A 27866-nucleotide genomic window follows, 5' to 3' on the forward strand; every position below is an offset into this window, starting at 1 on the left:
ACACATAAGAAAAAAGCAATGCATCAACCCGTCGTTAGTGGACGAACACCATCAATAACATCTGCTGTCGGGGAGCGCGGACTAAATGATCGCCTCACGTTCCCTTTCGCAAAGATAAACTCACTTCATAAAATATGAAACATGGCAAATAATGACGAAAGGAATAGAATAGCTAATAAAGGTGATTAACAAGAACAATCATACCGTGTTGCAGGCAAGACTTGTACGTACCGTGGAACCAGTCATGCATCGCATACGTTCCGGGGGTCGATAGGGAGGGGAGTATCTCCCCGTGGGGAGGGAGCCATGGCTGAGAGACGGGGACAGGCCCACCGTCGAGTGCTGCTTGCCGTTCATGAGTAAAGAGGGAACGAACGGGGACCTGAACGACACCGGTCACTTTTCGCCCTCCTCCGTCTCCAGCCTATCAGCGACTCGGCTTAGCAAGCACACCGCCAATATCGACTGAGATACCGCCTGTCTCTACCCTTACGCCGTCAGAATGGGAAAATGGCAGTGGACAAGAAACGAATATTGCTTTGTATTGAATGCCATAGAATGCCTCTGCACCTGTCCGTGTGCACGGTAGTCACGTGGGTACCCAGCACGCATGCCCAATAAGTAATTAAGCATGATCAACAGAAATTTCCCACTGCTCATTTTCTGTTTGATTATGCTATAAGAAAGTACGGACCAGTTTGCGGCTTTGCTGGGTATGAAAAAACACCACCATTCCCTCCTTCACGATTCGGTTTAAAAATTACCCAAACCAATCAGACCATATTTGATTCTCGGTGGCCTTTGATCTCACGGCCTGGGACAACTGGATATTTCTCTAACACGGGATTGTGTGTGTTACAATGGCGTCTTGCTAACTAGACATATAAAATATTGAAGAATCGTTTTGTCTCTCTAATTAATGTTAGGAAAGATCTTTGATGCTGTTCGCACAAGATTTAACTAATTTCAACTTAAAGAATTTCCCACGTTGCTGAAGCTGTTTTCATTTACTTATTTATTATTTATCTATTGTTTTTTTAAAATTTAAACCAACTAGTGTATTTGAAACTATAGTTATTTATTCACACAGACTGAAACTTAATAAATCAAATATTATCAAATGTACTTCATCGATTTGTTTTAAATCTGTGATCATACTAAACATAAGAACACGCTATTAATTCATATCATCTACATTTAAATTTACTTTAAAGTGATTGTTGTTCTATAATTGATAAATATTTTCATATAAGATTACTGAAATGTAACAGTTCCTTTTTACTTATTTTTTTATCTCATGTTTGAAAAAAACTGTAGTAACTGTATTATGTCCTCAAGGGTTCACAGAGAAAACCATGACTGGAATAGAACTCGTGACGTCAGTGTGTCAATAAACACTTTGACCATTTTGGCTGACGTATCTGATTCATCCCTGGTGTAGACAAAAATAAACAGAAAACTATTCAGAGGCCAATTATCACTATAAGTGCTTGTTAATATTTCATATTCTTATTAGTTCGACAATCCCACCAACTAAACAAAAGACAGTTCGTTAACGGAAAACGGTACTAGAAGTGTTAGGCGCAGAGGGCGGGATGAGGATGTTCCATGGAAGGACCACGACTTCACATCGTGGAACAAAGTGATGATTAGTCCGTCAAATGGTCCGCATAGATCAGATATCAAACACGACAGAAACATATCAAGGGGCTGGATCAGATGGTGTTAAGCTACTAAGAGGTCGCATTAACCGTATTAAGATATAATTTGCATGTACATATCAGGTTAACAGTGCACGTGTTGGGCGCACGGGATTTCACATCCGATATAGACACTGATTGACGTGAAATATATCACACATGACGTCCGCTCTACGATCAGCTGTACGTTGATGAAAAAGAAGCTAATTCCTGAATTAATACGAACGCATTAATGTCACATCGTTTGACATTATTATTATTTTCCTTCCAAATCTAATGCATCCCCTGAGTTATCTTAATAATTCACTAATCACCGAAAAAAGTAGAACAGTTGTCATGTTCGGAAATAAATATTGCACGTGGAACGCCAATCACTGAGAACAGGCATCAGTTTTGAACGTTTGAATAATTTACAACAATGAAAAGGGCACGTTAATATTCATAAGTTAAAAGTGGAGTAATGTACAATTTGGTATTGTATATATTATACTAAACAATCAACACTAAACATCTCCTTGTGAAATGAACATAAATATTTGAGACGGTCTCTCTGACAAGCATAGTTACTTACAACGCTTGACGCGACGAAGATATCCTGCCTTGGTAGATCCATACCGTTTCCTACCGTTAAGCTCAGAGCAATGAAGTGTGTTTCAAATTAATACTTTATATACCAAGAGGATAAGTCATCGGCAAAGTCAATTACACCTAATGAATATTGAGAGTTGTTTTGTGATGGTACGGTCACTGAAATGGAACACCGACGGCATGAAATGTACAATAGTTCCTGAAAGTCAAGACAGCACGATGACATTGACGACGTCTTCTGCATTGTCTCTTACGTTGCCAACCGTGACAAACGTGCAGGTGTGGCGTTTGCGAGGGTTGACGGGAGGGGGGCACATCTCAGGGGTATAGAAAAGTATCGCTTTGTTGATTACAAATCCAAAGGCAAGACATGGAACAATTTGGAAAGACACATGGGATTTGACAAGATGTAAACATGTCGTTGTATTGTGTAGTTTTGTTTGGTCTGTTGGTTGCGCTTCTTCCTTTACAGGCACACGGATCAATTGAGTCGTGGTCAGACAAAACGATCGCGACAATGATACAGGTTAATAGTCTTGTGAATGACTGAGAAACTTTAAATAAATAATGGGATTTTATTTGATATCTTTTTCTACATAATTAGCAAAGTAGCCCGCTACAAAAGTGGTTTTACACTTGCATTGACCGTATTGCACGTTCATAACACAGGCCACGTTTTACTTTGAAATGACATAAATATTTAAAGCTATATTTTGAGAACTATCACATTGAAATTACAATTTATAAAAATGAAACATGTTTCATTTTTTTAAGTATCGCATAGATAGCACCTGTTTGTTTTATATTTCGCTGGACTCTGAGACTTAAGGTAATAATGTAGATGTTTCTCGTATGACTGACTGGCAAACTGAATGAATAATGGTAATATACGATGTCAGATTATCATCACCGTGTAGATTAACTCAATAGCTAACAAACGAATAGTTATAAAAAACAGAAGCCACACCACTCCAGAATAATCCTTTGATGTTTCATTAGATCAACACACACAAAGACTTAGAGGAATTCAAACGCTTTTTATATCTATCCTTTCCTACAAAGGCACCGAGTGACCCGTACAAAAAAGAAAAAGAAGAAACCCTACTTCACTACCTACCCCCTCCCCAAATACCTATACCCAACCCCCTTCACATATGATTCCCTAGCGTGAAGTGTAAAACACTCCTATCCCTCATGGAACAATTGTATCGTTGCGGCTTTGCGGACAAGTTTCACTGTCGCCGGGATTCAATACCTATTATTTATTTATCGCGGACTGAAGATTTGTTCTTGACTGGCGCTCATGTGGACGAGGAGAATTAGCTATGTAACCGACATATCAATAAACAATGTCATTGTGTCGCTTGTCAATTACAGGGAAATCTACATGAAATACAACCAGTTTGTCTGCGTCGTGAATAAATAAAGTCCTTAAACGGAAATCTTTTAATCTGTAATGTTTGCTTTGATTAAATTTCTGCTTGCAGGTTTGTCATGGTATTCTTATACAAGTTGATAGTTACTAAAACATACGTTTTATTCGTAATATATTAGACAATAAGTTTTTTTACAAACAATTTTTCCGGAATTTCTAAACATGAAAATTCGAATAAAATACAAACAGTTTTGTTTTAAAATTCGGATTTTATCTGCTGCGACTTTTGTAGTTGTGTGTTAAATCAGTACTAATAAAGAGATATTTATTAATATAAATACATTACTTGAAGACAATGCTAGAGACAATATGTTGGCTATTCTCACCATTTATGTGAGAACGTAAAGACATTATTGAAATTACTGATAATGAAAATCAGAAAATATGAAAATGTATTGTCTCGGAGGTCCGTAATAAGCTTTGAAAATGCGGACGAAATTCATTGCGCCTAGATACAATTACTATAAAAGATCCCTAACAGGAAATTGTGCGGTCTGTTTGACACAATCGTTTCGACACGCCGAGTCATTATGTAATTAATTATGGTGATATTTCAGAAATATCAAAACTAGTAATTACTTCCGAGTAGAGTTGTCCTGACGGTCGACACTTAATTCACAACACACGTGTACTCGCGCGCCGGGGCCAGGTCCCTCCCAAGAGCTAACGCTTGCAACAGGAAATCCACGGAAGGATCCGAGGGGTAGCATATGGACTGAGGAAATCCCACACTTCAAGCCATGTTTACAAGCATTGTCAAGCTGGGCATGCACGTGCAAATCAAGCGTCGGTAGCGCGTGCGCAACGATTCATTGACTTTGTTTAAAAACACGGCCTTCCGTCTCTATCCATGATATATCCCATCTAACTAATTATTTTCATGGCAGTATATTAATCCATTTAGGTTGTCGGTAGATAAAAGCGAAGAGCTCTTTCCTTAATGTGAAAACACACGTTTCATAGAAACGAAAACAAAACTGGAAAACCTGAAGGCATCGCAAAGCAGAGAAAGAGGCTGTCTTTTATGAGTATTGAGGAGCTGGCCGTTACAATAGCATAATTAGATTCAAATGTCAAAAACGTACTCCGGTGGGACGAAACGCATTTTCTAATTGAGAAGGGTCCCCCACAGGAGACGTAAGCCCAAATGCCACACACAATCGTATTTGATGTGTAACCTCCCTAGACAATACGAAAGGTTACCCGACTTGTCAGCAATAGCTAAGAAAAATATTACAAACGTGGAACAAAATTGACAAAGACAGTTTGCCAACAGACTATAGTTGTATCTTTCAAGAAGAAATATTCCTGATCGGCAATGTAAATATGACAGCAATGCATCACCCACTCGGCCCTCGTAATGTTCACACAAAACCCTTTATATGAGATTATCGCCCTGTGAAAAAGATTGAAGTTGGTGCGAATCGGAATCAATAAAATTATCGGCAATCAATGGAAACACTGAGTCAACAGGAAAGAGATAACAAGTTTTTTGACGTTTGTTTGCATAGCAAACAGAACTTTCATCCCTGAGTGAGTGAGTGAAATGTTACGCAGCTTTGATCATATTTGCGACATCATCACGAGGGTTTATCCATTAATGGCTATCACAGATCGTACCCGTATTGAGAATCGAATCGTCGGATGGGTGAACACGCCATCCTCTCCACTCGCCAAACGGCAGAGTTTACCGTAGAGATGTCGTTAACGCTTATGTCGGAAAGATGTTCTTTGAGAAATGGCGCACTCGCTTGTCTGAGACGTATTCATTCGTTAATGTCATGATTAGCCGTCAAAGCAATCTTGTAAATCTCTTACCACGACTGAATGATTTACTAAATTGAATGCTTTACTCTAAGCATCCACCTATCGGACAAAAAACCCACCATCATTAACAATATATTATTAACGATTTATGTGCTTATAAATCATATAAATAATTACTAAACCAGTAACCTGTCATAACAATTTATCTAAAACATGGATAACATTTCTAAAACTTAAATTTAGAAAACGTGTTATTTATAACATGCATCTGTCAGTACTCAATAACAGACCCATTATACCTAAATTAATCGTTTTCAAGTGAATGAGAATTTTCCATGTGACTGCGAGTGCTATGTACACCCCGAACAAAGCACATTAACGGGTTGGTTAAAAGGTAAAATGTTTGACCACCTAGTCAATTAATATTGATTATGATGGTCATAATCGAACTAAAAGCTATAAAAGGGGACCTCAATGATATCATTTGTTATCATTTTTTGGACCAGTGAGCCCAAATCACGCAGACAATCTGTACAGGATATTGCCAGTGTTATATCATGGGCTATAGCTCCTTCCGTGTGTTCTTTTCTGATCATGTGCGTCCTTCGTTCAAACAGTTTCTACCGCATGTTAAACAAGTGATACTTAACATCGCACATCGTACCAAGGCGAGCTGGAAAATGGCCTCTGCCTGCTGCTGTAAGCAATTAAGGAATATTGTGTGTATTGACGTGATACAGAAGGTTACAGTCAACTGCGAACCCTTCTAACGATACCCGTGCCTCTCCAAAAATGATCGGCATCTAAATAAACAAAACTCGCTTTACTTAATGCACGGAGCGAATACAAGGCGTTTAACGTTCGGAAGTGGCCCCGTGAGTCCAATAAGGGTTTCATTACAATGGCGCGTATGCACAAGAATTTTTATATTAAACATGTTTACCTTAACTTTGTCAATAAATACTTCCCTTGTGTGTCTCAAATCAAACAAAGGCCACGAACGATTAGCAGTGTTTAAATTGTAATTAAAGGGTCGGAAAAACCGCGGATCGAAAACGAGGCTCGATCAATGCACGTGCGTTGTGAAAGAAAAGATGGCGCGGGAAAGACACCATCTGCACGTGCTCTAGGTATGGGTCACCTTGCAAGGCAGGTAACACAGTTAGAGCATGGTCGCTGCTCATGGCAGTTGCTGTCTTTGTTTACTTATGTGTTATTTTTTCTGGAGAATCAACAATAGTCCCGACAAGACTCAGAGTAAAGCATGCTTCATTGGGGATACACCTGCAATTTGTGTACGTCAATGGTACGGATATATAGAATTTTCATATTCTATGTATAAACTGTTTGAATAAAGATTGTAGTGATTATTTTAACATTTCGTATTTACTACTTTTGTGATCGTGCGTTATTATATATCTATATCCCGCGAAATATTTGTAATGAGCAGGTAAACTTATATATATTTGTTTTGCTACTTGTAAAAAGGTGAATATACATACAGTTTTATTGAATTGATAATATATGCAAATATTATTTAAAAATATTTTTTCTGCAAGGTATCTTAAATCTTTAAAAGGATTTTATTGTCTGTTTTGTGTTAAATAATATTATGAATCGTTACATACTATTATGAATAGCCGAAAGGTTATTACCGCAATGTTATTACTCATCAAGTTATGAATAATATTTACGTCAGTGGTATATGTATCTTTGAGGTTAATATCAACGTTTATCATCATCATCATCATCATATTATTATTATTATCATTATTGATTTCTAGTTTCAATAAGTTTCGATTTTATAAATAAATACTTTTTTTCTTGAAGCATGTTTTGATATAATTTATAATTTTATTAATTTTAGACAATAACATACATAATAGTGAATAGCTGACTTTTGAGTGATACCGGTAACATTATTTCCTCAATGCCTTGGTCCTGCCCCAAACATAATATTCAAAAAATAAACAAATGTAACAGGTATGTTTTAAGTTGTTTAATTTTGTTTTATGGCTTATAATACATCGATCAAGATGTTTATTACTTCCCAAAATTATGTCACGTTTATTTCTGTTAATAGACCAAGGTGAGACCGTGCAAGATAAGGCTTGTTATAAAATAGCAGAAATTCTGCCAAACTAACGATAAAAACATTATTTTTTTAAGTTAACTTACCTGAAGAGAAATATAGAAATCATTGAGGGCGTGTCTTTGAAAACTGGAAGAACAGAAGTAAAATGGAAATGCTTTGATTTTAAATTTTATGAAACAATTTAAAAAAAATTAACGTCATGAATTATTTTTAATGTACAAGTCATTATTCCTAATACAGATATTTAGTACAACTTATTGCACGGTAGTCAAGATTTATTTTTTTAGGATGTAGATAGTAAGGGTTTGACTTAATCTCAAGTTTTGACAGACATAACAATCACGAGAAAGGTTAACCCAATGGGCTGCACGGCAAATGTTGTATATACATCAAAGTAACTTGTGGAGTTGAAAGGCCAGGATGACGCCTCTGTTCATGGGTAATAACACCGGCACATACGTACGCCAAGTCAGGTCAGGAAGTTGAGATCCTGAGTAGGAAACACATTGCTAGACATGGCAAATAGCTGATAGTGCTACTGCTCAAATCCAGAGGGACTTTGGACAAATCAGGGAGAACGGTGTCTTAAATGAGCCCTTTGGGGACTCCACGATCCGTGTTACGCACGCGCAAAGAAGTTACATTCTCACGTGCAAGATGGCGGGTGTCAGTTTCGCGCCAAAAACGAGTGAACCCGCTGGCGGTGTTTTTACAAGTTGTTAGAGCCTTGAGCGCTACACGGCCCATGTGTGGCTGTACTCGTCTGCCGGCCAGGTTGGACCCGGTCTCCATTAGAACTAAGTGAGAAAAGGCCCTGGATGCGCGCACTGGGAATTGATTATCGAGGTAATTGATAAAATTAATCTTCGTCGGCATAGCCTCATCCGCTAATGGCTGGGAGACCTGCCTGGCCGAGTGTAGACAGTTCCGAACGGGGCCCATCTTCGCACCGCGTTACTCGCTGTAATAAAGGGAAATTGTCGATTGTTCCTTCGAAAAGGTGTGAGCACAATTCTCGCATACCAGTTCCCTTCACACCAAGTCGAGGGCGATCTCTGCCCCCAGTAGAAACTTCAATGTCGGATTACAGCCGCGACTTGACAACTTCTCCGCGTTGTCTCTGGAAATTATTAAATTCCCCATCTTCCCCCGTAACGTAGTCGGTGACCAGGCACTGGATCCGACATGGCCGCGGCACCATTGCTACAGCGTTTCTCCATCTCACACCAACATCTTTCAAAATAAATAAACGTACCTTGGACTCAAAGTTTGGTCTAAGCTCCCCATGCCTTCGACTGCGTGTGCTGAGCCTAGTTTGGCTCGCCAAGCTCTCGTCCGTTCTCTTTATACACCCAGTAGTCTTACCGCATCAATATTTTAGTAGAATTTCATAAATAATAGAACGGATCACCTAGGTTTCGAGACACTAGAGCTAAATTGCTCGTGACTCGTTGTCATAGCTTCAATACACTGACATAGTCAAATATAATTGGCATTTGGAAATTAAGAGCCGATTTTTCAAACGAACTGGTCAAGCATTTTATTCGGGTGGCGCAAGCGGTCGTCGAAAACGTCGAGGTAGGAGCCGGTGACAGCCACGCCACTGATGTCGACATGTCTTTTGAGACCTGCTCGTGGAGGAGACAATCGGAGCATGGCAACTTGCACTGATTAGTGAGGAGTTGGGCAGAGTCGCCACCATACCAGTACATTACAGTGTCACATGACAATTGGAGACGTCCAGGGAGCTGGAAGGGGGTTGGGAACGGTGCTGGTCGTCGGGGGAATGTCGTCGTCTGTCGGCGGCAACGTTGTAATATAGTTGAGTGGCTGACGGAAAGCATAAATGACCTGGCGAACAAACACTGATCGCTTGATGAAATGTAAAAGAGATTTTTTTTTTCTGTTTTTGTATCTTTGCCCGCGTGGGGTGATCTGTTCACAGACAATAGGAACGCAGTTCCCGACGTGAAATCATGACGTCACAATATAAAGAAATTGATCAGGATTATACGGCAGTGGGATATGATAATTCTTTGACGATCCGTGACATTTGTAATGGAAAAATGACGACCAGTTCAGGAAAATGTTAAGTGTTCTGTCTTTGCAATGCAAGATGGTTACAGCAAACTTTAATGGTTCGTTATATTGGCTGTTAATATTTTTTATCTTCCCCATAATGGGAATGGAAATGACAGAGAACCTATGGCGTATCATTACATAAACGAGATAAATTTAATATCAGGCATAAAATTCATTAATTGTATGGCGGTACCCAGTCAAATATAATCTCCTTAGAATTGCCATGTAATAGGCTATCAGTTCCAAGGTAATTGGCGCTCTATCGTAACTGTACATCGCCTGTCCTCAGTAACATTAGTATAACACTTAATCATTTAAATCGAGTTATATACTGAACCAAAATAGCTAGGGATCATGAATACTTTTGGGGATATGTTTTTGTGGGGAAGATTGAGCATACAATTTTATAAAAAATATCCCCAAATATTCATCTCTATTTTTTTGTCCAATATACAATGTATATGGGATGTTGTTTCGTTGCAGTGGGCCTCACTGAGCCGGTTTGATTAGTTTATATAAATTAAATGTCCAGATATACGAGTGTCTCGATTACGACGTAATACGATGAAGATGACGTGAACACGTGTCCGGCATCAACAAGCATTGGTTTGGGAGCAAAGGAGCTTACTGCGTAATGCGTGAAACATTGATAAGATATATGAGAACTAAAACCGCTGTATTTAAACTGAGATAGTTGAGAATAACAAATCGTATTAACGAATTATTGATACAGCGAAATGTACCCCGTGGTATATAAACACTAACGTATAAGTGTCCGGTTTTCAGGGTTTACAGTCAAAGTCGTTGGTAACAGTAATTGTCCGGAATGCATTTTTTCCAGTGTAAGGAGATTTTACTTTACGGAAATGTCGGTAACAACAAGTGCCACGTATGTAGGATTTCCAGTCTAAGGAGGTAATACTGTACAGAAACGTCAAGTGTCCGGAATGCAAAGTGCCCGGAATAACGAGACCGCACTCCCGCAACCCGTACCGTTACCACAAAGCAAGCAGACCATTAAAGAACAGAAGAGAGACCCTCGACTTCAAACAAACACGTGCGTCCAGCTCAAAGACCAATGCGGTAATTTCACAATTATACTCCCTCGAACACAATTGTAACTATCCGTTAACAAATTATATCCGCAAGATATTCCCCTAGCTGTCTCTGCTGTCAGGAACCGGTAATCAACAGCCATATGGATTAATCTAACCCCGATAACCTAAATCCCTGAGTAAAGTCCCCCGCCCCATGAGTCTATTATTCTAGAACCCGGGATAACAAATGAAGGGAGGGCGCGGGAACAGCCGGCTGTCGATGACGTCGTGGACGAATCATTCCACGCCGCAGCATCGGCGTCAGTTATTAGTAGACGACCTGAGTGGGTGTTTAAGCGTTATTTTGGTATTTGGTGCTTAAAAAGTAACACATTTTATATTATCTTATGTTTATCCATCTAGATCTAGTTTAAATCTCCATTTTGTAAATGGAATTGGACTACTTATCGATTGTATTTTGATTTAATAAACACGTTTCACATTATATGTAACCTTCATAAAAAGCGTAAAATGGGATATATAGGATTTATATGTGAATATATGAGAGAGAGAGAGAGAGAGAGAGAGACATAAAAACATATGCATTTCACACACATATATATTTCAATAGTGTACATATATCCGAAGCCTCGTACTTCAGTATTGGAATTATTTTTCAAACCCATTGATTTTTGTTGCGTGAAAGTAATTAACCTGAATAAAAATAGAAGTGAAAAACCCACACGAATCTCTTTTAGGGACAGTTCTAAACAATTTTGTTGATTGTCGACAAATTCCTTATCAACAGAAAATAACAGTAAATAGTTTTTTCAAGCTCTCTCCCACTGTTGCCGTCTGTGGTTATTTAAGCGTATGCTTGCATATTGTACGAGCGCTTCAAACACTCTTCGCACATCAAAACACAACATGGACAAATATTTCACAATATGCGGAAGAAGATCGGTTACCTACTTAATGAACATATGTCGTATTTATATTGTTGGATGATGTTTAAGTAAAGGAAATTTTTTTCACTTTACACAATAGCACAAACATATATCAGACGACGGGTAAAAGGTTAGACGGGGTATTATCCAAGGGAAGTAACTCCGCTTGCTCTGAAACGCTTCTTCCACACTGGAGAGAGCGACACATGGAACGCGTCGCCTGGGGAAATGTAATTCAAACATTACAACTGTTGCAGCTACTTCGGGCGCTGCTGCTAGGATTATCAACATGCCAGTTCAAGATTAATAAAATAAATTCAACAGTTTTCACCCGGCGAGTGTTGCACAAAATCCGTAGAAGACATAATTATGTACCGCAATCGCTGTAAACGGTTCGAACATTGATGACGCTAAAACGTTTTTGATAATAGTTGCTAGGCAACTATTAACCCCTTCTACGCTTCTGTTGTCTGTAAAAATACATAAGTATATTAGACAAGAAATACGGAGTCTCATAATGTTTCGGTCTTAATAGGGGCGCTTTTAAGAATAGCTTTTGTGTGCGTCTTAGGGGCGGGACGTGTGGGTGTGGATGGGTGTTGAGTGGGTGTGGATTAGTGTTGGGTGGGCGGGTGTGGATGGAGGTGGATTGATATTGGGTGTGGATTGGTGCTGGGTGGGTGGATGACAGGTTATAAAAACGGCGAATAAGGTATATGTTACGCTTGTTATACATCAGTTTGGTTATTGTAAGTATATGCAGTAAAATTCTAATTAAACGACTGAAATACGTACTGCATAATAGAATTACAACTTCCTATTAGGAAAATTAAATTAAATTGAATTAATGCTGTCAGAGATTAATGGATTCGTTTCTATATGAAATCATCGACTTTCGGTTTCAGAATCAATTTATTATTCCATATTGTAAGCGTTTTTTTCGGGAGTTTCATGTTTCTCGACAATTTCGTCGCGGGAAGCATCCACTATGATATTTTTTATGCAAGACTTATTGAATTGCGCTCCTCAATTTAGAGGGATCAGTTATGCAATCTAACCTGTCCCTTGTACATGTATTATTCAAACGATTAATGACGGGACCTGTCATGAACTGATGCCGCCCGTTTCCATGGGGGTAAATGTTCGTTGTCAATTACGATAATGATGAAAAAATATTTGACGGGGGAAAGTTACAATAAATCTACATCGTTGTAATATGTCGATTGCTCCTATCGAGAAAATACACCTGAGTCTTAAAAAATATTGCATTACCGTAGATTTTACGACAATACAGAAATCCTTTGGGTGTCCAAACGTTTTGATGCACGTGCCTATAGCCCTGCTAAAACCCATTACGAGATGACAATTTTCAAAATGTGTCGTTTAGGCACTTGAGATTATTACACCTGTGTTATTTACAATTGCGAGGGGACGTGTATTAACAGACGATATCTTTCAACAGTCTATTCGCAATCACTCAAATTTACCGACACACGCACCGCGCACACGACCAAGGGGAGATAACTCTTTAAGCAATCAGCGATCACAAAGACTTGTAATGGTACGACCACTTGGGTTTGTTCCCAAAGCGCGGATCTGTTTTAATGGAACAGGTAATATTAGGTTTCATCAAGTGCCTAATGAATTAAACGTCAGGTATTGGCAGATTAGTACGCGAAATCACGGGGTTTGAACACCTGTGAGGATCGCACACCTGGCCAAAGACGCGCGCGTGATAGTTGCGTTTATGACATCACTCTGACGATTTGATTTTACCTTGATTGCTTGCTGATTAATTACAGAGGGTGCTAACGCTGCTGATTCCCCCCGGGTCACAATTAATCGCAGGGATGTCGGTCGGTAGAGATCGTTTTCAGTCGATGGTTGCGATTGTGCCCTGTGTGAATTCACGAGTAATTATCATTGCTGCCCAATTGATTTACAAATTTCGTTTTAATTTCTGATAAGTCACTTTACCTTTATTCCACACAGACATTTCCCCTGCACGTTATGGACAATTAATAACAAAGTAATCACGGAGTAATGGCCACTTCGTGGAAGTACACCGTTCTCAGTCAAAGGGGACAGGTATTTTTGTTGATTATATTAAACGTGTTTTTACATGCATAACAATAGAATTACTCTCAAGCTTATTCGTATGCGTTATTGATAAAATATAAATATTTTATGAGATAAACCTTTTGAGTGCAGAAATAACTATGTAAATATATATAGCTATTTTCTGTTTTTTTCGATAAAATTTAATTTATCAAACTTACCATCCAAGTTGGCTAAAATCATATTTATAAATCTGCAATTAAATTTTAACACCATTTTTGTCTTTTTAAGATACAAATATAGATCATATTAAATGAGCTAACGGGGTGTGGTTTAAGCATACGCCGCTGTTTATTAATATCAAATGATGGGAACGGTAAAGGGGCCGCTAGTTAAATACCACATGAAATCGACATTATTAGCCTTGCCTATAAGCCAATTATTAACTACTTTAGTGTACAATGCGTGGCTGAGGCACTGCTTACCAGCTGTCTGGAGTGACCAGTGACCATTGTCCGGGAGCACCGTCGGGCACCTGTTTCGCTGACCAGTCAAATGATCATAGGGGGCGTGTGATGGTCAGCTTGCTGATGCAATCGGATTTCTCAGTGGGCGTGTTAAGGGGGAAAGGTTTAATCTCCCTTATACACCACTATGAAGGTTTGATTTGAGATTAGCTTTAAGAGCACAAAGCAATTTGTTCACGTATGAATATAAATTTGGCTTTGATAAAATATAGTTTCTTTAATTATAAATAGCGATATGCTACAAACGTATGTTCACTCCATTTTGATACTGATAAAAAGTTTGACTTTTATTCAATTTTTTAATGTAAAAATACCAATGTAGATATCATATAGCCTTTGTATATGTCAAACACATTTATTTGAAATAGTCCGTCATATTTTTATCGATGTGAACATTACTTTGAAAGTTTGACTAATAATTTAGACTACTTCTATAAGTGTGTGTGTGTGTGTGTGTGTGTGTGTGTGTGTGTAAAGTGTGACACACAAGTATTTTCCGTCTTCTCTTGTAGTCTCGCTGTTACTTCAAGTACCATTGTGAGAGGAAACCCGCCATATGGTATAGCTGGGCGTTACCAATGTTTAGTCTGGGTTTAAAACAACATTCCTACACATCTATCGATTAAAAGGGAGAGAAAAAAACAATGCAGTGAAGTGTCCTTTTACACATTTTGCTATAAAAAGTGACATACGGAATGCACCGAAATTCAATCGGGTATATCACGTGATCTGGACGCACGGGTCCGACAAATGCGCATCTGGGGCCCGAGCGGGGAAATGCACACCCTTTCGTTATGAATGCCCAATGAAGCAATTAATGTAAACGGTGGAGGAGACCGACCAGCCCCACGCGACAAATCAACTAGATTGCTACCTGTTAGCCGCTATACACACCATGTGACGGCTTCTGAAAGGGCCTTTTCGTCGCCATTACCCCAACTTTTGTTACGGTATCTATTGTTGCTTCGGGGGTCAGCCCGAGCGATCCGGGCACGCGAGCGCGTGTACAACACATGACACGTGCGAACCGTGCAAAATTTTACAGCCGGTGTTAGCCGACAATACCGCTAGATACTCGGATGAATTAAATTTGTCAAACAGACACTTGCTATTATTAAAGAAGAATGGGATTTCATAACTGACACCCTTTGCAACTCTTTGATGTTGGTAGTTTGTCTTTGATAGGGTGGAAAATACTCACGTTTCTTTGACATTAGGGAAATATTTACGCTTGACTTCTGCGATAAGCGCTCGTTACGATTATGAAAAACATTTCATTGTTTATTATTTTGAAGCGTGTTGATATTTAATTTTTATGATAAGCAACGAATTCGATATTTGAAGTTCATCTTAACTTCAAAAATAGCAAACTGGAGGTTATTTAATCAAGAACTAAAATACAAACATTTATTTGTGTCAATAAGCATTATGTTTTTTTCAGATGCAGTACAGACTGCGGTGAAATAACACATTTTTAGCGCAAATTCTACTGAAGTGTTTTACATACATGTGTATAATAAATTACTTAAACTGATGGATTAATAATTTTGATTTTAGGTTAATATAAACTTTGTTGTGCGTTTTTGTAGGTTTAAAAATTGCACGGAAGAATTATAAACTACATGAAATAGAGATTACTAATTCAAGCTACATGAGCGACTAAATCCCTTCTCGTTAATATTGAAATAACCATACCATTGTGGAAATAAAAAACGCTATAAAGATACATAATATTCGTTGAATTTTTAATCGTGGGAAATGAGCAATTGTTTCATTCAAAACTTGCGCTTAAGTTAGGGCGATATTTCCGTCTTCTCATCACTCACGAAATTATTAAATAAACAACTCGTCATATTTTCAGTAGCTCGGTTTTGGACATACGCACACTTTAACACAAATATTTTATTGGCTTAACGGTGGTTAAATATTCACAAATGTTTAGTGAAGTACTTCACATACTAATAAGGCTTAATATCCACATCTCGGTAATCCGTTTCTTATTGTCAGGTTTAATTAGTGAGACTCCTACAAGTTATGCTACGCTCTTATAAACATTAAAACGTTGTTCACGATTTCTAGTTTCACATTTTGTATTATTGGTTAACCATTACCAAATTGTGATTCCCTAAACGACACCTCACTTACACGTACGAACATAACCCGCGATTAAATATCAAATGAATCTTGCCCTTGAAATGAACATGTTTGTGTTCGGTGTGTCAATCGTAAGTGATGCAAGGCAATCTGCCAGACAAAACAAAGTATACACTTGAAAATTGATCAAATAATTATAAACGTTTTCAAAACGTTGTTGGGTTGAAAATGTCGCCGAAGCACTGCAAACTTGGTCCACAACACAACGTATACCTGTATCAAATACATCACCATCGAATAACCATTTCTTATTTGTTTCATATGTAGCCACCGTCATAGGTGTATATATTCTGTTGTCCCGCAGTTTATGTCATATTGTAATAGATAAAACGCCTGCACGCAAAAAGAAACATATATATTTATTTAGATAATTATACGCCGTTACGAAAATATATTTCTTCTTAAAGAATCAAACTTGTTTTAAAAAAATGGGTAAATTAAGGACCGCATACGTTGTGGAGCCTGTCCCACGGCATACAGATTCCAATTTGTTAGATTTAAATTGTGCGTATGCAACACGTGCTGGCACGTGCGTCATGAAAAGGGTTACATTAAGCTACTTTAATTTCTTTGTGGCAGTATGGTTAATAATTTCCGATGTTTAAATGTTCTCAATCTGAGCTGCGGGCTTTTTTCACCTTCGTCTTTATAGGGCAGTTGGAAAACTCATGCACAGCTTTGTCAGATGCTCCCATTATGAAAATCTTTGGAGCTTTTAATTCCTTACAAACACAAACATACTAATTAGTAATCGATAACATATTGGACAACCTGTTTCACCCTGTTTGAGAAATAACAAATGTGACTTAAATCATATCATCTTAGATCGGGTATTTTTTCCTTCACCGAAACGAAATGAAAAAGGCGTCTAATTATTTTCTTTTTTTTCGTAAAATGAGGCTTTTAACTGAAATAGAAAGTTTTTGATTGTAATCACGCTTTGCGCTTTTGATTCAAATATATTACCCTGGCTCAAGGCAGGATAAGATGCTATTGGAAAAGAAAATCGGCGGCTCGTGAAGTTCACAGCGGTTCTCGAACATTTCATGGGCGTGGTGGACCCTGTAGTTTGAAATCTAATTTTAAGTGGATTCAGATTTAATATCACAAATGTTGGTACTCAGAGTACAAATGTATGGCGATATTCAATTAAATTTAGTAGAAAACGAATATATTATGTACATACAGTCATGTCGTTAAAAAGTAGATCGGATTCTACAATTAGGGCTAACGGGGAGTAAGCAAGTTCATGGTAATCTAATGTCACACATATTGTAGATTGTATAGGCACGAGATATGTTACAACTCTATAACATCAAGTTCAGAAAATGAACAACGCATTTCACTCCTGTCAACGACAATCATGACTATATTCAACAAATGGGATCACTCGCGTTGACGAACATGAAAATTCGAATCACGAACATCGAATATAATACTTTCATAAAATTAATCTCACCCATGACTAAAAAATAAGAACTAAAGTAGCTTCTTCAAATATATGACCTACGAAGACTCACCCATGCGTTCCAAAATAAAATATTTCACGGAAACGTATATATCCACTGCCATCAAAGAGCGTCTATCATCTGACTAGGCGGGCAATTAACCATCTATTAGATACAAACAAACAACTATCGCTTCACCGTTCGGATCGAAAACGGAAATTATTAATACATCATAAATAGATAAAGTTGATTCCGAGATGTGTAGCGAATTATTTATACTAATTGTTCTGAGGCCGGCACTGACTTGACAGAGGAATAACACGACGAGGCTATATGTTTTGATAAAAGTTGCATGGAATTCATTCATAAGACATGGCAAGGAAATGAGAACAAACTGAAAAAAACAACATTGATAAACACTTTCAAAAATACCATGAAAGTTTGAAAATAACTTCCTACCTGATGCGGTGGCATTTGGTGCGGGTGATAAAGTCCGTATGAAGACATTATCTGCGAAATAGTGGCCGACCCGTGGGGTACTGGCGGAAATCACTTAGCAGACTAGGGCAATCTCTCTTTGGGAAAGATCGTCTTCGTTAATAATACAGTTCAACCACAGGTAGGAATTTTAAGGGTGCATTAATAATATTACACTTGGACTGATCAATGGAGTGGACCGGTCTCACTGATTGGTCCAAAGGTGGACCAGCTGATTGCAGCCGCTTCAGTAATTATGTTACCTGGGACTTCAAAGGTACCGACATCGAAGGCGAGCCTCGTTTTCGATTCCTATACCTGCGCCTACCAACTGTGGCGGTGTGGCGTCTTCGCTATGATGCTACTAGACTCCTCGCAACGATAAATGACAGTTGGAATCAAGATTCAATAAACACCATTCTCGTAACAAATATAAACCTACCACTCGAACTAATAAAACATCCCCAACTCTTTATGTACCCGGGGTAGCATTTTGACCATGTACGCGAACATATGTTCCGAGATCCCAGAGGCGCAAGCGCTAATTGAAGAAGGTAGCCGTTAATTGGACATATTCTAACTTAATTAAAACGTCATTTTCTTGATAGTTAATTAACTCCCATGCCGCACAACATACCTTTAAGTCCAGTTCCATTCGCGATACGCACGCCTTATAACGTCCTCACTGCAAAATATATGAAGCCAAACCTCTTCTTCCTCCGCTCACCAAAATGCATATGACAGCTATTTTTACCTAGGTACTTTCGTCACAATCGAGGCTCTGATCCCCTGTATACTTTGCTCCAACTTTCAACCTCTTATCTACCTTATAAAATTTTAATAAAAATGTGATATTTTGCCATCTCAAGGCATCCGATTACAAGGTTCCAGCCCGGCACTATATTCTTCAACCTACAGCCGGATAACATTACACGGGAAGAACAGGGTCGGAGGAATATTGTTGAAAATTATAAATTTAAAATTGATTATATTTGTAAAATGAAATGGCAGCTTTATTGACATAACGTCATAAGGGCATACAACACCCGCGTTATAACGGAGAGGGTGAAGGCCATGGTTTTAAAATATTCATAAGAAAGGTTATTCTTTATCATTGTCCTTGCATTTACATATATATATTCTTGAAGCGGGAGAATAAAGAAAGCAGTCTGGTGCCACTGTCAGGGGGATTTGGTAAGTGGGTTATTTGCCGACGGGCATTGTTGTTCTATGCAGGTGATACTGATTACACATTAGACGTAAATTAAACTATATTTGTTTATGTCGCTACAATTCTATTTTCTAAATGCCAGAATAACACATCTTACCTTATTTAAAGCACGCATTTCTATTATATTTCAATATTTATAAAACATATATTTATCCTTTTGCTAAGTGCACGTTACTTCAGTTTAACCAATTACCGGTTACACTATTACAAAATTATTGTTTAATATACATATTGTTAAAATGTACACCGATATTATAATCGCCAGTTGAAGCTCAGTAAGGTCGGCTGTTGGATCTTGTGTAATCAGGATATGGAGCTTTCTTACGAAACTGTATTTATTTTAAAATAACAGCTCTTTCTAAGGACATTATGATAATGAATTGACAAACGTTCTTATTTTTATTCTATTAATGCTTAATTTATAGGATTGGTTGAATATTTTCAGTACTAAATATCCCTCTGTGTGATAATAGAAATATGAATGATGATGATGATGTAAAATGATGACGATTAACAATAATGACGATGGCAGTAATGATTACAATAGTAACGAAAAAAATACGGACAATCTTGATAATGCAGGTGGTCACCTAAATACAGCAATAAACATTTATGTTTGCAAAATGAGTTAAAACATTTAATGAAGTTCTTTAAAACATGATTCAGGGAGCAGCGTCTTGATCGGCGTCTTGATCAGAATCTTCACAGTCATCATAAAGCAACAAGGAGCAACGCCATACCCCTGCCGTACACCAGCCCTTGTATGTTCTCGTGTAGTGTTTTGGATTGAAATATTAATAGTGTGTTGATTCATTGCGAATGATGGCTTACGATATTGTAAATAATAAATCCGCGATTACCACAGGCGCAAAACACGACACTTATTTTCATTCTTCAGAAGTCAATATGCCCTGGTTTTAATAATCCGTTTGTAATCTCCATAGCAACGTCTTGACAATCTACCTCTGACTATTTCATTCGTGTGTGTATTTTGAGTTATTTAAGGCGGCACTTGTCAGCTGGGTGATGCAAGTCGGGGTAGGGGGCACGGGTGGCCCAGTCGTCAAAGGCGCCGCGATTCGCTGTGCAGAGTTGCGTCCCTTTGGTACGCCAGAAACCTATGTTTGTGGGTCTGAATCCCGGTTCGCCCCGATTATGTTTCGAGGTTTGTCAGCACCATACCCGTGCTCGTGGGTTTCACCGAAGTGTCTGAGACCTGCATCACTTCGGGCTTTTCACTCACATTAAGCTGTCACACTGCTATATAACGGGAATACTGTTAAAAGCGGCGTTAAACCCAACTCATTCACTCACTCGGGGTATAACTGTCATATATTTAGGTTTTAATAACGACCTGAACCTCAATCTCAACATCTCAATCTGATAACGTTAGTGGTGAGGTTGAACTAGAAAACATATACGTCAAATCACCGTTAGTATAGGGAAGCTGCAATGCTAGTATAATGGTAGAACTCACTAAATGATGGACGTGAAACATATTCGTATTATATAAAGGCATTCGAATCTAATCTGGGTTATTTTGAAAAGTTTTATCACAATGAAAGAAAAAATGCTTCATTTTAATGATTTTGCAACACAATTACTTTTACGTTAACCGACAATACGAGTCACAGCTATACAGATTGTTTGTTTATTTGTTTGTTTGTTAACGCCGCACTCAGCAATATTCCAGCTATATGACGGCGGTCTGTAAATAATCGAGTCCGGACTAGACAATCCAGTAAATGACATCATGAGCATCGATCCACGCAAATGGGATACGATGACATGCATCGAGCCTGACCTCCCGATCCCGTTAGACAACGTTAGTCGCCTCTTCCGACAAGCATTATCGCCTTTTGCGGCAAGTATAGGTTGCTGAAGACCTATTCTACCCCGGATCTTCACGGGCCTGTCCAAGATATGACTATATGTTAACAGTCACACCTGGTAGCCTAGTAATATATCAAAATTAATGTAAATTCAAATTTCGGTAACTATAGTCTTGAAATACGTTTCAAATTTCAATGATTCATGTTTTGAAGTGTTAGATTTTTATCATTTTTTGCTGTGTGAGGATTTAAGGAACTTCTCACATGAACGTGGCTTTCGAGTTTACCCTTACTAATTGATAAAGTCCGCATGATATTGTTATTTTTTATGACGATGCATAATGTGAGTTTCTGATTGAATTAATTATTACTGGTTTGATTTAAAAATCCAAGACAATTGCTGAGGTTACTTTTTTCATGTAATGTTTCATCTCGCTAGCTGTGCATCTATTGTTGCACATATCAAGGAAGTATCGATTGTCCCTTCGTATACGTATCACATCTGTAGCCAAGGCCACCGCCGATAAAGAAACCCTTATCAGTTCACCACGCGCAGTACACCACAGAGAAAAAGCCGCAAACATTGAAGGCACAAATATCTCGATATATTTACAATGGCATCATTGGTCTGAGTGTATTAAAAGAAATAAATCTATGCCATTAATTGACAATATTTTCTTTGAGAAAAGCTTGCTTATATGATTTGCTTCGCCACTGCGAAGAAAATATTTGGTTAAAAGTAGTTCTGGAAATATGTTGTTAATATTATTAATTATAAGAATTTCAGATGAAGCACATGTGTCACAGAGGATGCAGTTGAATTCGAGGAAGCACGACCAGGCTATATACGGATATACAGTCTGATGCTAATGTCATATATCGACTGTCATCAATTCAAGTCAACTTCAGTAAGTTATATTCCCAAGGAAATATGCATGGTAATATTTCTAGGCTGAAAGACCTTTCATTGGAAGAAAATATCATTTTCCTGACTTGAATGAAAGACTTGGTATTAAACATTAAAGACACACGATGATATATGTGTCCCTTGGGAAATGCTACGTTCTATGACGATACAGTTTAGTGGTTACGTGTTTGGACGGTAAAATATATTTCTATCAAATATTCACATAGTATGTTAATCACAGACAGGATATACAGTAATTAATGGAGGGGGGTGATGGGGATACAGCGAGTGCCTAGTGTTGGGATGATGAGGCCTGTATAGCTGTGTGGACCCGTGAATATCCGGGGTAGAATAGGTCTTCAGCAACCCATACTTGCTGTAAAAGGTGACTATGTTTGTCTAAGAGGCGACTAACGGTAGGTCAGGCTCGTTGACTTGGTTGATGCATGTCATCGATCCCAATTGCGTTGATCGATGCTCATGATGATCCTCTGGTCAAGACTCGATTATTTACAGATCGCCGTCATATAGCTTGAATATTGCTGAGTGCGGCGTTAAACAACAAACAAACAAACAAACAAACAAACAATCTGTATAGATGTGACTCGTATTGTCGGTTAATGTAAAAATAATTGTGTTGCAAAATCATTAAAATGAAGCATCTTTTCTTTCATTGTAAAAACCTGTTTCAAAATAACCCATGGCTAGATTAACCGTGTTTTGCTTATTGAATAGAGGAGATGCATTTTGAAACCATCCACTACAAACACAATATAGCAGCACAAATACACTGCCGGGCACGAGAAAGTAAACACTTAAAATTGGATTTTATCAAACAATGACAAACGTTATCAAAACGTTACTCGGCTGAAACAGTCGCCGAAACACTGCAAACTTTAGGTCCAAAACACAACTATGATGTCCGTATCAAATACATCCCCATCGAATAACCATTTCTTGTTTTTTTTTCATTTTTAGCCACCATTATAAATGGGCGTATTCTTTCTTTTGCCCGGCAAACTTCATGCATGAAAATAGGAAATAAATTTACTGATTAATTGTAATACTTTTCTTTTTGTGTATATTTTCAAATTGGAATGTTGGCAGAAAAGATCCTTGTTTGCAAGCATTGTCCATTCACCATTGACGTCGAAATTAGAAGGATTTAAATGGATTCATTCCAGAATTCGTTAAAGATGCCGCATTTGAAGCGGATGCCAGACCATTTCGAGGTTAACAGATCCTCCCATACACTTAACATGCAAAACCGACTCCAGCATACCACTTGCTACCCCTATCCTCTCGTCTCTCCCTCCCTACCCCCTCTAATTATTGGTGTACCCCCAGTCTTGTGCAAGTCGCGTGTCTCCCCCTCGTCCACGATATCGTGCAAGCAACGTGCTAATATCGCAGGCTCAGGGGGCCATAACGCTTCAATCGCATGCTTCGCCAAACTCGCAAATCCTGCCTCCCATTCGACGTTGATTAAATTCCGCCTCATGCGCGGCGTAATCAAGCAATAAGGACCCACTGTCTTATTACAGGACTAAATCAATCTTCGTCTCTCCAGGCTAATTTGAGACAGGGGCAAGGCTCGGCGCTAACTTCATCTTCCTCGAGCTGAGGCATCGTCTGTTGCACGCGATCTGCAAGCACGTGATGCACGCACAGAACGTGTAGTGCGGAGAGAACGAGCCTTGTTCGGGACAGAACGGGAGATCAAGACTCGATCTCGTATTACGCTTTTAAAGGAGCATTGCCGGTAGGCAGAAACTCTGGTTGGGAAAATTAAAAGTAACAGTGTTGCCGTCTTAGAAATTGCGTTGTCTACCCTACAGTGTAATACAAAACACTTTAGAAATAAACTAACAAAAACCATTTATCGCTAATGACAATGTTTTGTATTCGCCTTATTGTGTGGGGATTGTGGAGCAGTTTAAGTCCCCAGTATCATACAGTGTGTAGTTAGTGTGCACTGCAGCATAGGTCGTTGTTCATTCTCCAAACAATTGACTTGTCTAACGCAACTTAAAGACTGCCTTGAATTAGCTATAACATTGCAGTAACATCGCATCCAGAATTCATTCAGCCGCTCAACTCGCACTATCTTTCACTTTCATGTCCGATGCAATTCCCTATTTTTACTCGTTCCATATGTTCCCGTTATTTTTTTCATGTTAACAATTAACTTGCCTTTGCATGTGTTTGTGACGAGTGACGCCGGTAGGGGTGGATACGCTCACCTTTTTGCGAACGCTTGGTATCATCACTGTTTGATGGTGATTCAGAGACACATTCTCATGATGTAGTCGGAATCGTACCATCGACAGCACAGATATCCAATGATTTTTGAAATGGGTTTTGCCGCTTTTATATACGCGGGATGTGTTTATAAAAAACACACTGATGTTTTAGATGTTCAAATGTTATTGAGAAAGTATTATGCGGAAATGACGCATGCCTGGTCAGTTAATATAACAAAGACTTGATTAAATGAGTTTCGCGTTGTTGTAAGAATGCCATTGTGCTTGAAAAATATGTTTTATATGTTTCCTCATGGAGTTTTTCAAACAAGGTAAACCCTGATTCTTGTATGATTTGGAAAGAACATACTTTAAATTTAGATGTTTGAAACTATTTCGTATATTGATCAAAACATCAATATCCCGAAGGTTTTAATTAACACACATATGTTCCACATTGTAAATAGAGTGATAAAGGGAAGTACTGTTGTGTGTCTTGATTGTGTATCTCACTGTTAATTTATCAATTCTTGAAAAACGTTATACATGTACTAGATCAATTTTGACATATAGTATGTTCACAGGCAGCATAAGTCTCCCTCTGGCGCTGATGCGCTTTGAACATATTATTACATGCGACAAGAGAACGTGACAGACATACATATGAGTGTTAAAAAATACAGCACAGAAACAAACACGTAAAGAAGCTAACAGAGGCAGAAGCCAACATACACACAGAGAAACAAACATATACACAGAGAAATAAACACAAAGAGAAATAAACATACAGACAGAAATAAACATAGACACTCAGAAATGAACACACAAAGAGAAATAAACATATACACAAAGGGAAATAAACATATACAGACAGAAATAAACATATAGACAGAAATAAACATATAGACAGAAATGAACACACAAAGAGAAATAAACATATACACAAAGGGAAATAAACATATACAGACAGAAATAAACATATAGACAGAAATAAACATATAGACAAAAATAAACATATAGACAGAAATGAACACACAAAGAGAAATAAACATATACACAAAGGGAAATAAACATATACAGACAGAAATAAACATATACACAGAAATGAACACACAAAAAGAAATAAACATATACAGACAGAAATAAACATATAGACAGAAATGAACACACAAAGAGAAATGAACATATAGACAGAAATAAACATATAGACAGAAATGAACACACAAAGAGAAATGAACATATAGACAGAAATAAACATATAGACAGAAATGAACACACAAGAGAAATGAACATATAGACAGAAATAAACATATAGACAGAAATGAACACAGAAAGAGAAATAAACATATACAGACAGAAATAATTATATACACAGAAATGAACACACAAAAAGAAATGAACATATAGACAGAAATAAACATATAGACAGAAATGAACACACAAAAAGAAATAAACATATACAGACAGAAATAAACATATAGACAGAAATGAACACACAAAGAGAAATGAACATATAGACAGAAATAAACATATAGACAGAAATGAACACAGAAAGAGAAATAAACATATACAGACATAAATAATTATATACACAGAAATGAACACACAAAAAGAAATGAACATATAGACAGAAATAAACATATAGACAGAAATGAACACACAAAAAGAAATAAACATATACAGACAGAAATAAACATATAGACAGAAATGAACACACAAAGAGAAATGAACATATAGACAGAAATAAACATATAGACAGAAATGAACACAGAAAGAGAAATAAACATATACAGACATAAATAATTATATACACAGAAATGAACACACAAAGAGAAATAAACATATAGACAGAAATGAACACACAAAGAGAAATGAACATATAGACAGAAATAAACATATAGACAGAAATAAACATATAGACAGAAATGAACACACAAAAAGAAATGAACATATACAGACAGAAATAAACATATAGACAGAAATGAACACACAAAGAGAAATAAACATATACAGACAGAAATAAACATATAGACAGAAATGAACACACAAAGAGAAATGAACATATAGACAGAAATAAACATATAGACAGAAATGAACACACAAAGAGAAATAAACATATAGACAGAAATGAACACACAAAGAGAAATGAACATATAGACAGAAATAAACATATAGACAGAAATGAACACAGAAAGAGAAATAAACATATACAGACATAAATAATTATATACACAGAAATGAACACAGAAAGAGAAATAAACATATAGACAGAAATGAACAAACAAAGAGAAATGAACATATAGACAGAAATAAACATATAGACAGAAATAAACATATAGACAGAAATGAACACACAAAAAGAAATAAACATATACAGACAGAAATAAACATATAGACAGAAATGAACACACAAAGAGAAATAAACATATACAGACAGAAATAAACATATAGACAGAAATGAACACACAAAGAGAAATGAACATATAGACAGAAATAAACATATACAGACAGAAATAAACATATAGACAGAAATGAACACACAAAGAGAAATGAACATATAGACAGAAATAAACATATAGACAGAAATGAACACACAAAGAGAAATGAACATATAGACAGAAATAAACATATAGACAGAAATAAACATATAGACAGAAATAAACATATAGACAGAAATGAACACACAAAGAGAAATGAACATATAGACAGAAATAAACATATAGACAGAAATAAACACACAAAGAGAAATGAACATATAGACAGAAATAAACATATAGACAGAAATAAACATATAGACAGAAATGAACACACAAAGAGAAATGAACACACAAAGAGAAATGAACATATAGACAGAAATAAACATAGACACAGAAATGAACACACTGTGAAAAATCATTTACAATCTGAAACACACGTTCCATGCAGAAACCAAAAACCTAAACGTGTGTACATATTTGCGTTTATTACATGCTGCTTGGTTTGAATTATTTAATAAGATAAGTTCTGTATGTCAGTCGTGTTTCTGTATGTCAATCGCGCTTCTAAAGAAACATTGCACATCCGTGAATGTCCCGATTGTTTTGGCAACTTGTTATACCTATTATGACTGTTATGATCATTATGTACGGAGTAACAATAACCCAGATATCAAAACAGCATTTCTTCTTTTAATTTCTAATCGATTTTGTAGTTTTTAAGCAGGACATATCCTGAAACGGCTTTATTTGATTGTATTCCCCGCGCTATGTAACATGACTCAGAGGTAATAAAACTATCTCTGTCCCATCGTAGGCAATCTTGCAACAAGAGGCTTTTACAAAGAAATCAGTTTTCAAATA

General features: G+C 37.4%; 1 protein-coding gene across 5 annotated transcripts in view; it reads right to left on the minus strand.

The window, feature by feature from the left end:
* LOC124133719 (POU domain, class 4, transcription factor 3-like) overlaps positions 1-27866 on the minus strand; it is an 82715-nt gene that overhangs the window by 3602 nt on the left and 51247 nt on the right. Inside the window, exon 1 of one of the 5 annotated variants that reach the window (XM_046498214.2) lies at positions 18953-19051. The exons of 1 other annotated variant lie outside the window; for it this stretch is intronic. In XM_046498214.2, the coding sequence (XP_046354170.1) occupies positions 18953-18970 (18 nt within the window). In that variant the 5' untranslated portion in view covers positions 18971-19051. Of the gene's footprint in view, positions 1-231; positions 683-2271; positions 2347-18297; positions 18461-18952; positions 19052-27866 lie in introns of those variants that run through there. 3 more of the 5 variants (XM_046498212.2, XM_046498213.2, XM_046498210.2) reach the window with 3 other exon arrangements.

The sequence above is a fragment of the Haliotis rufescens genome, unplaced genomic scaffold, assembly GCF_023055435.1.
Source record: "Haliotis rufescens isolate VD_foot unplaced genomic scaffold, xgHalRufe1.0.p SCAF_7, whole genome shotgun sequence".
In the NCBI taxonomy this organism is placed as follows: domain Eukaryota; kingdom Metazoa; phylum Mollusca; class Gastropoda; order Lepetellida; family Haliotidae; genus Haliotis; species Haliotis rufescens.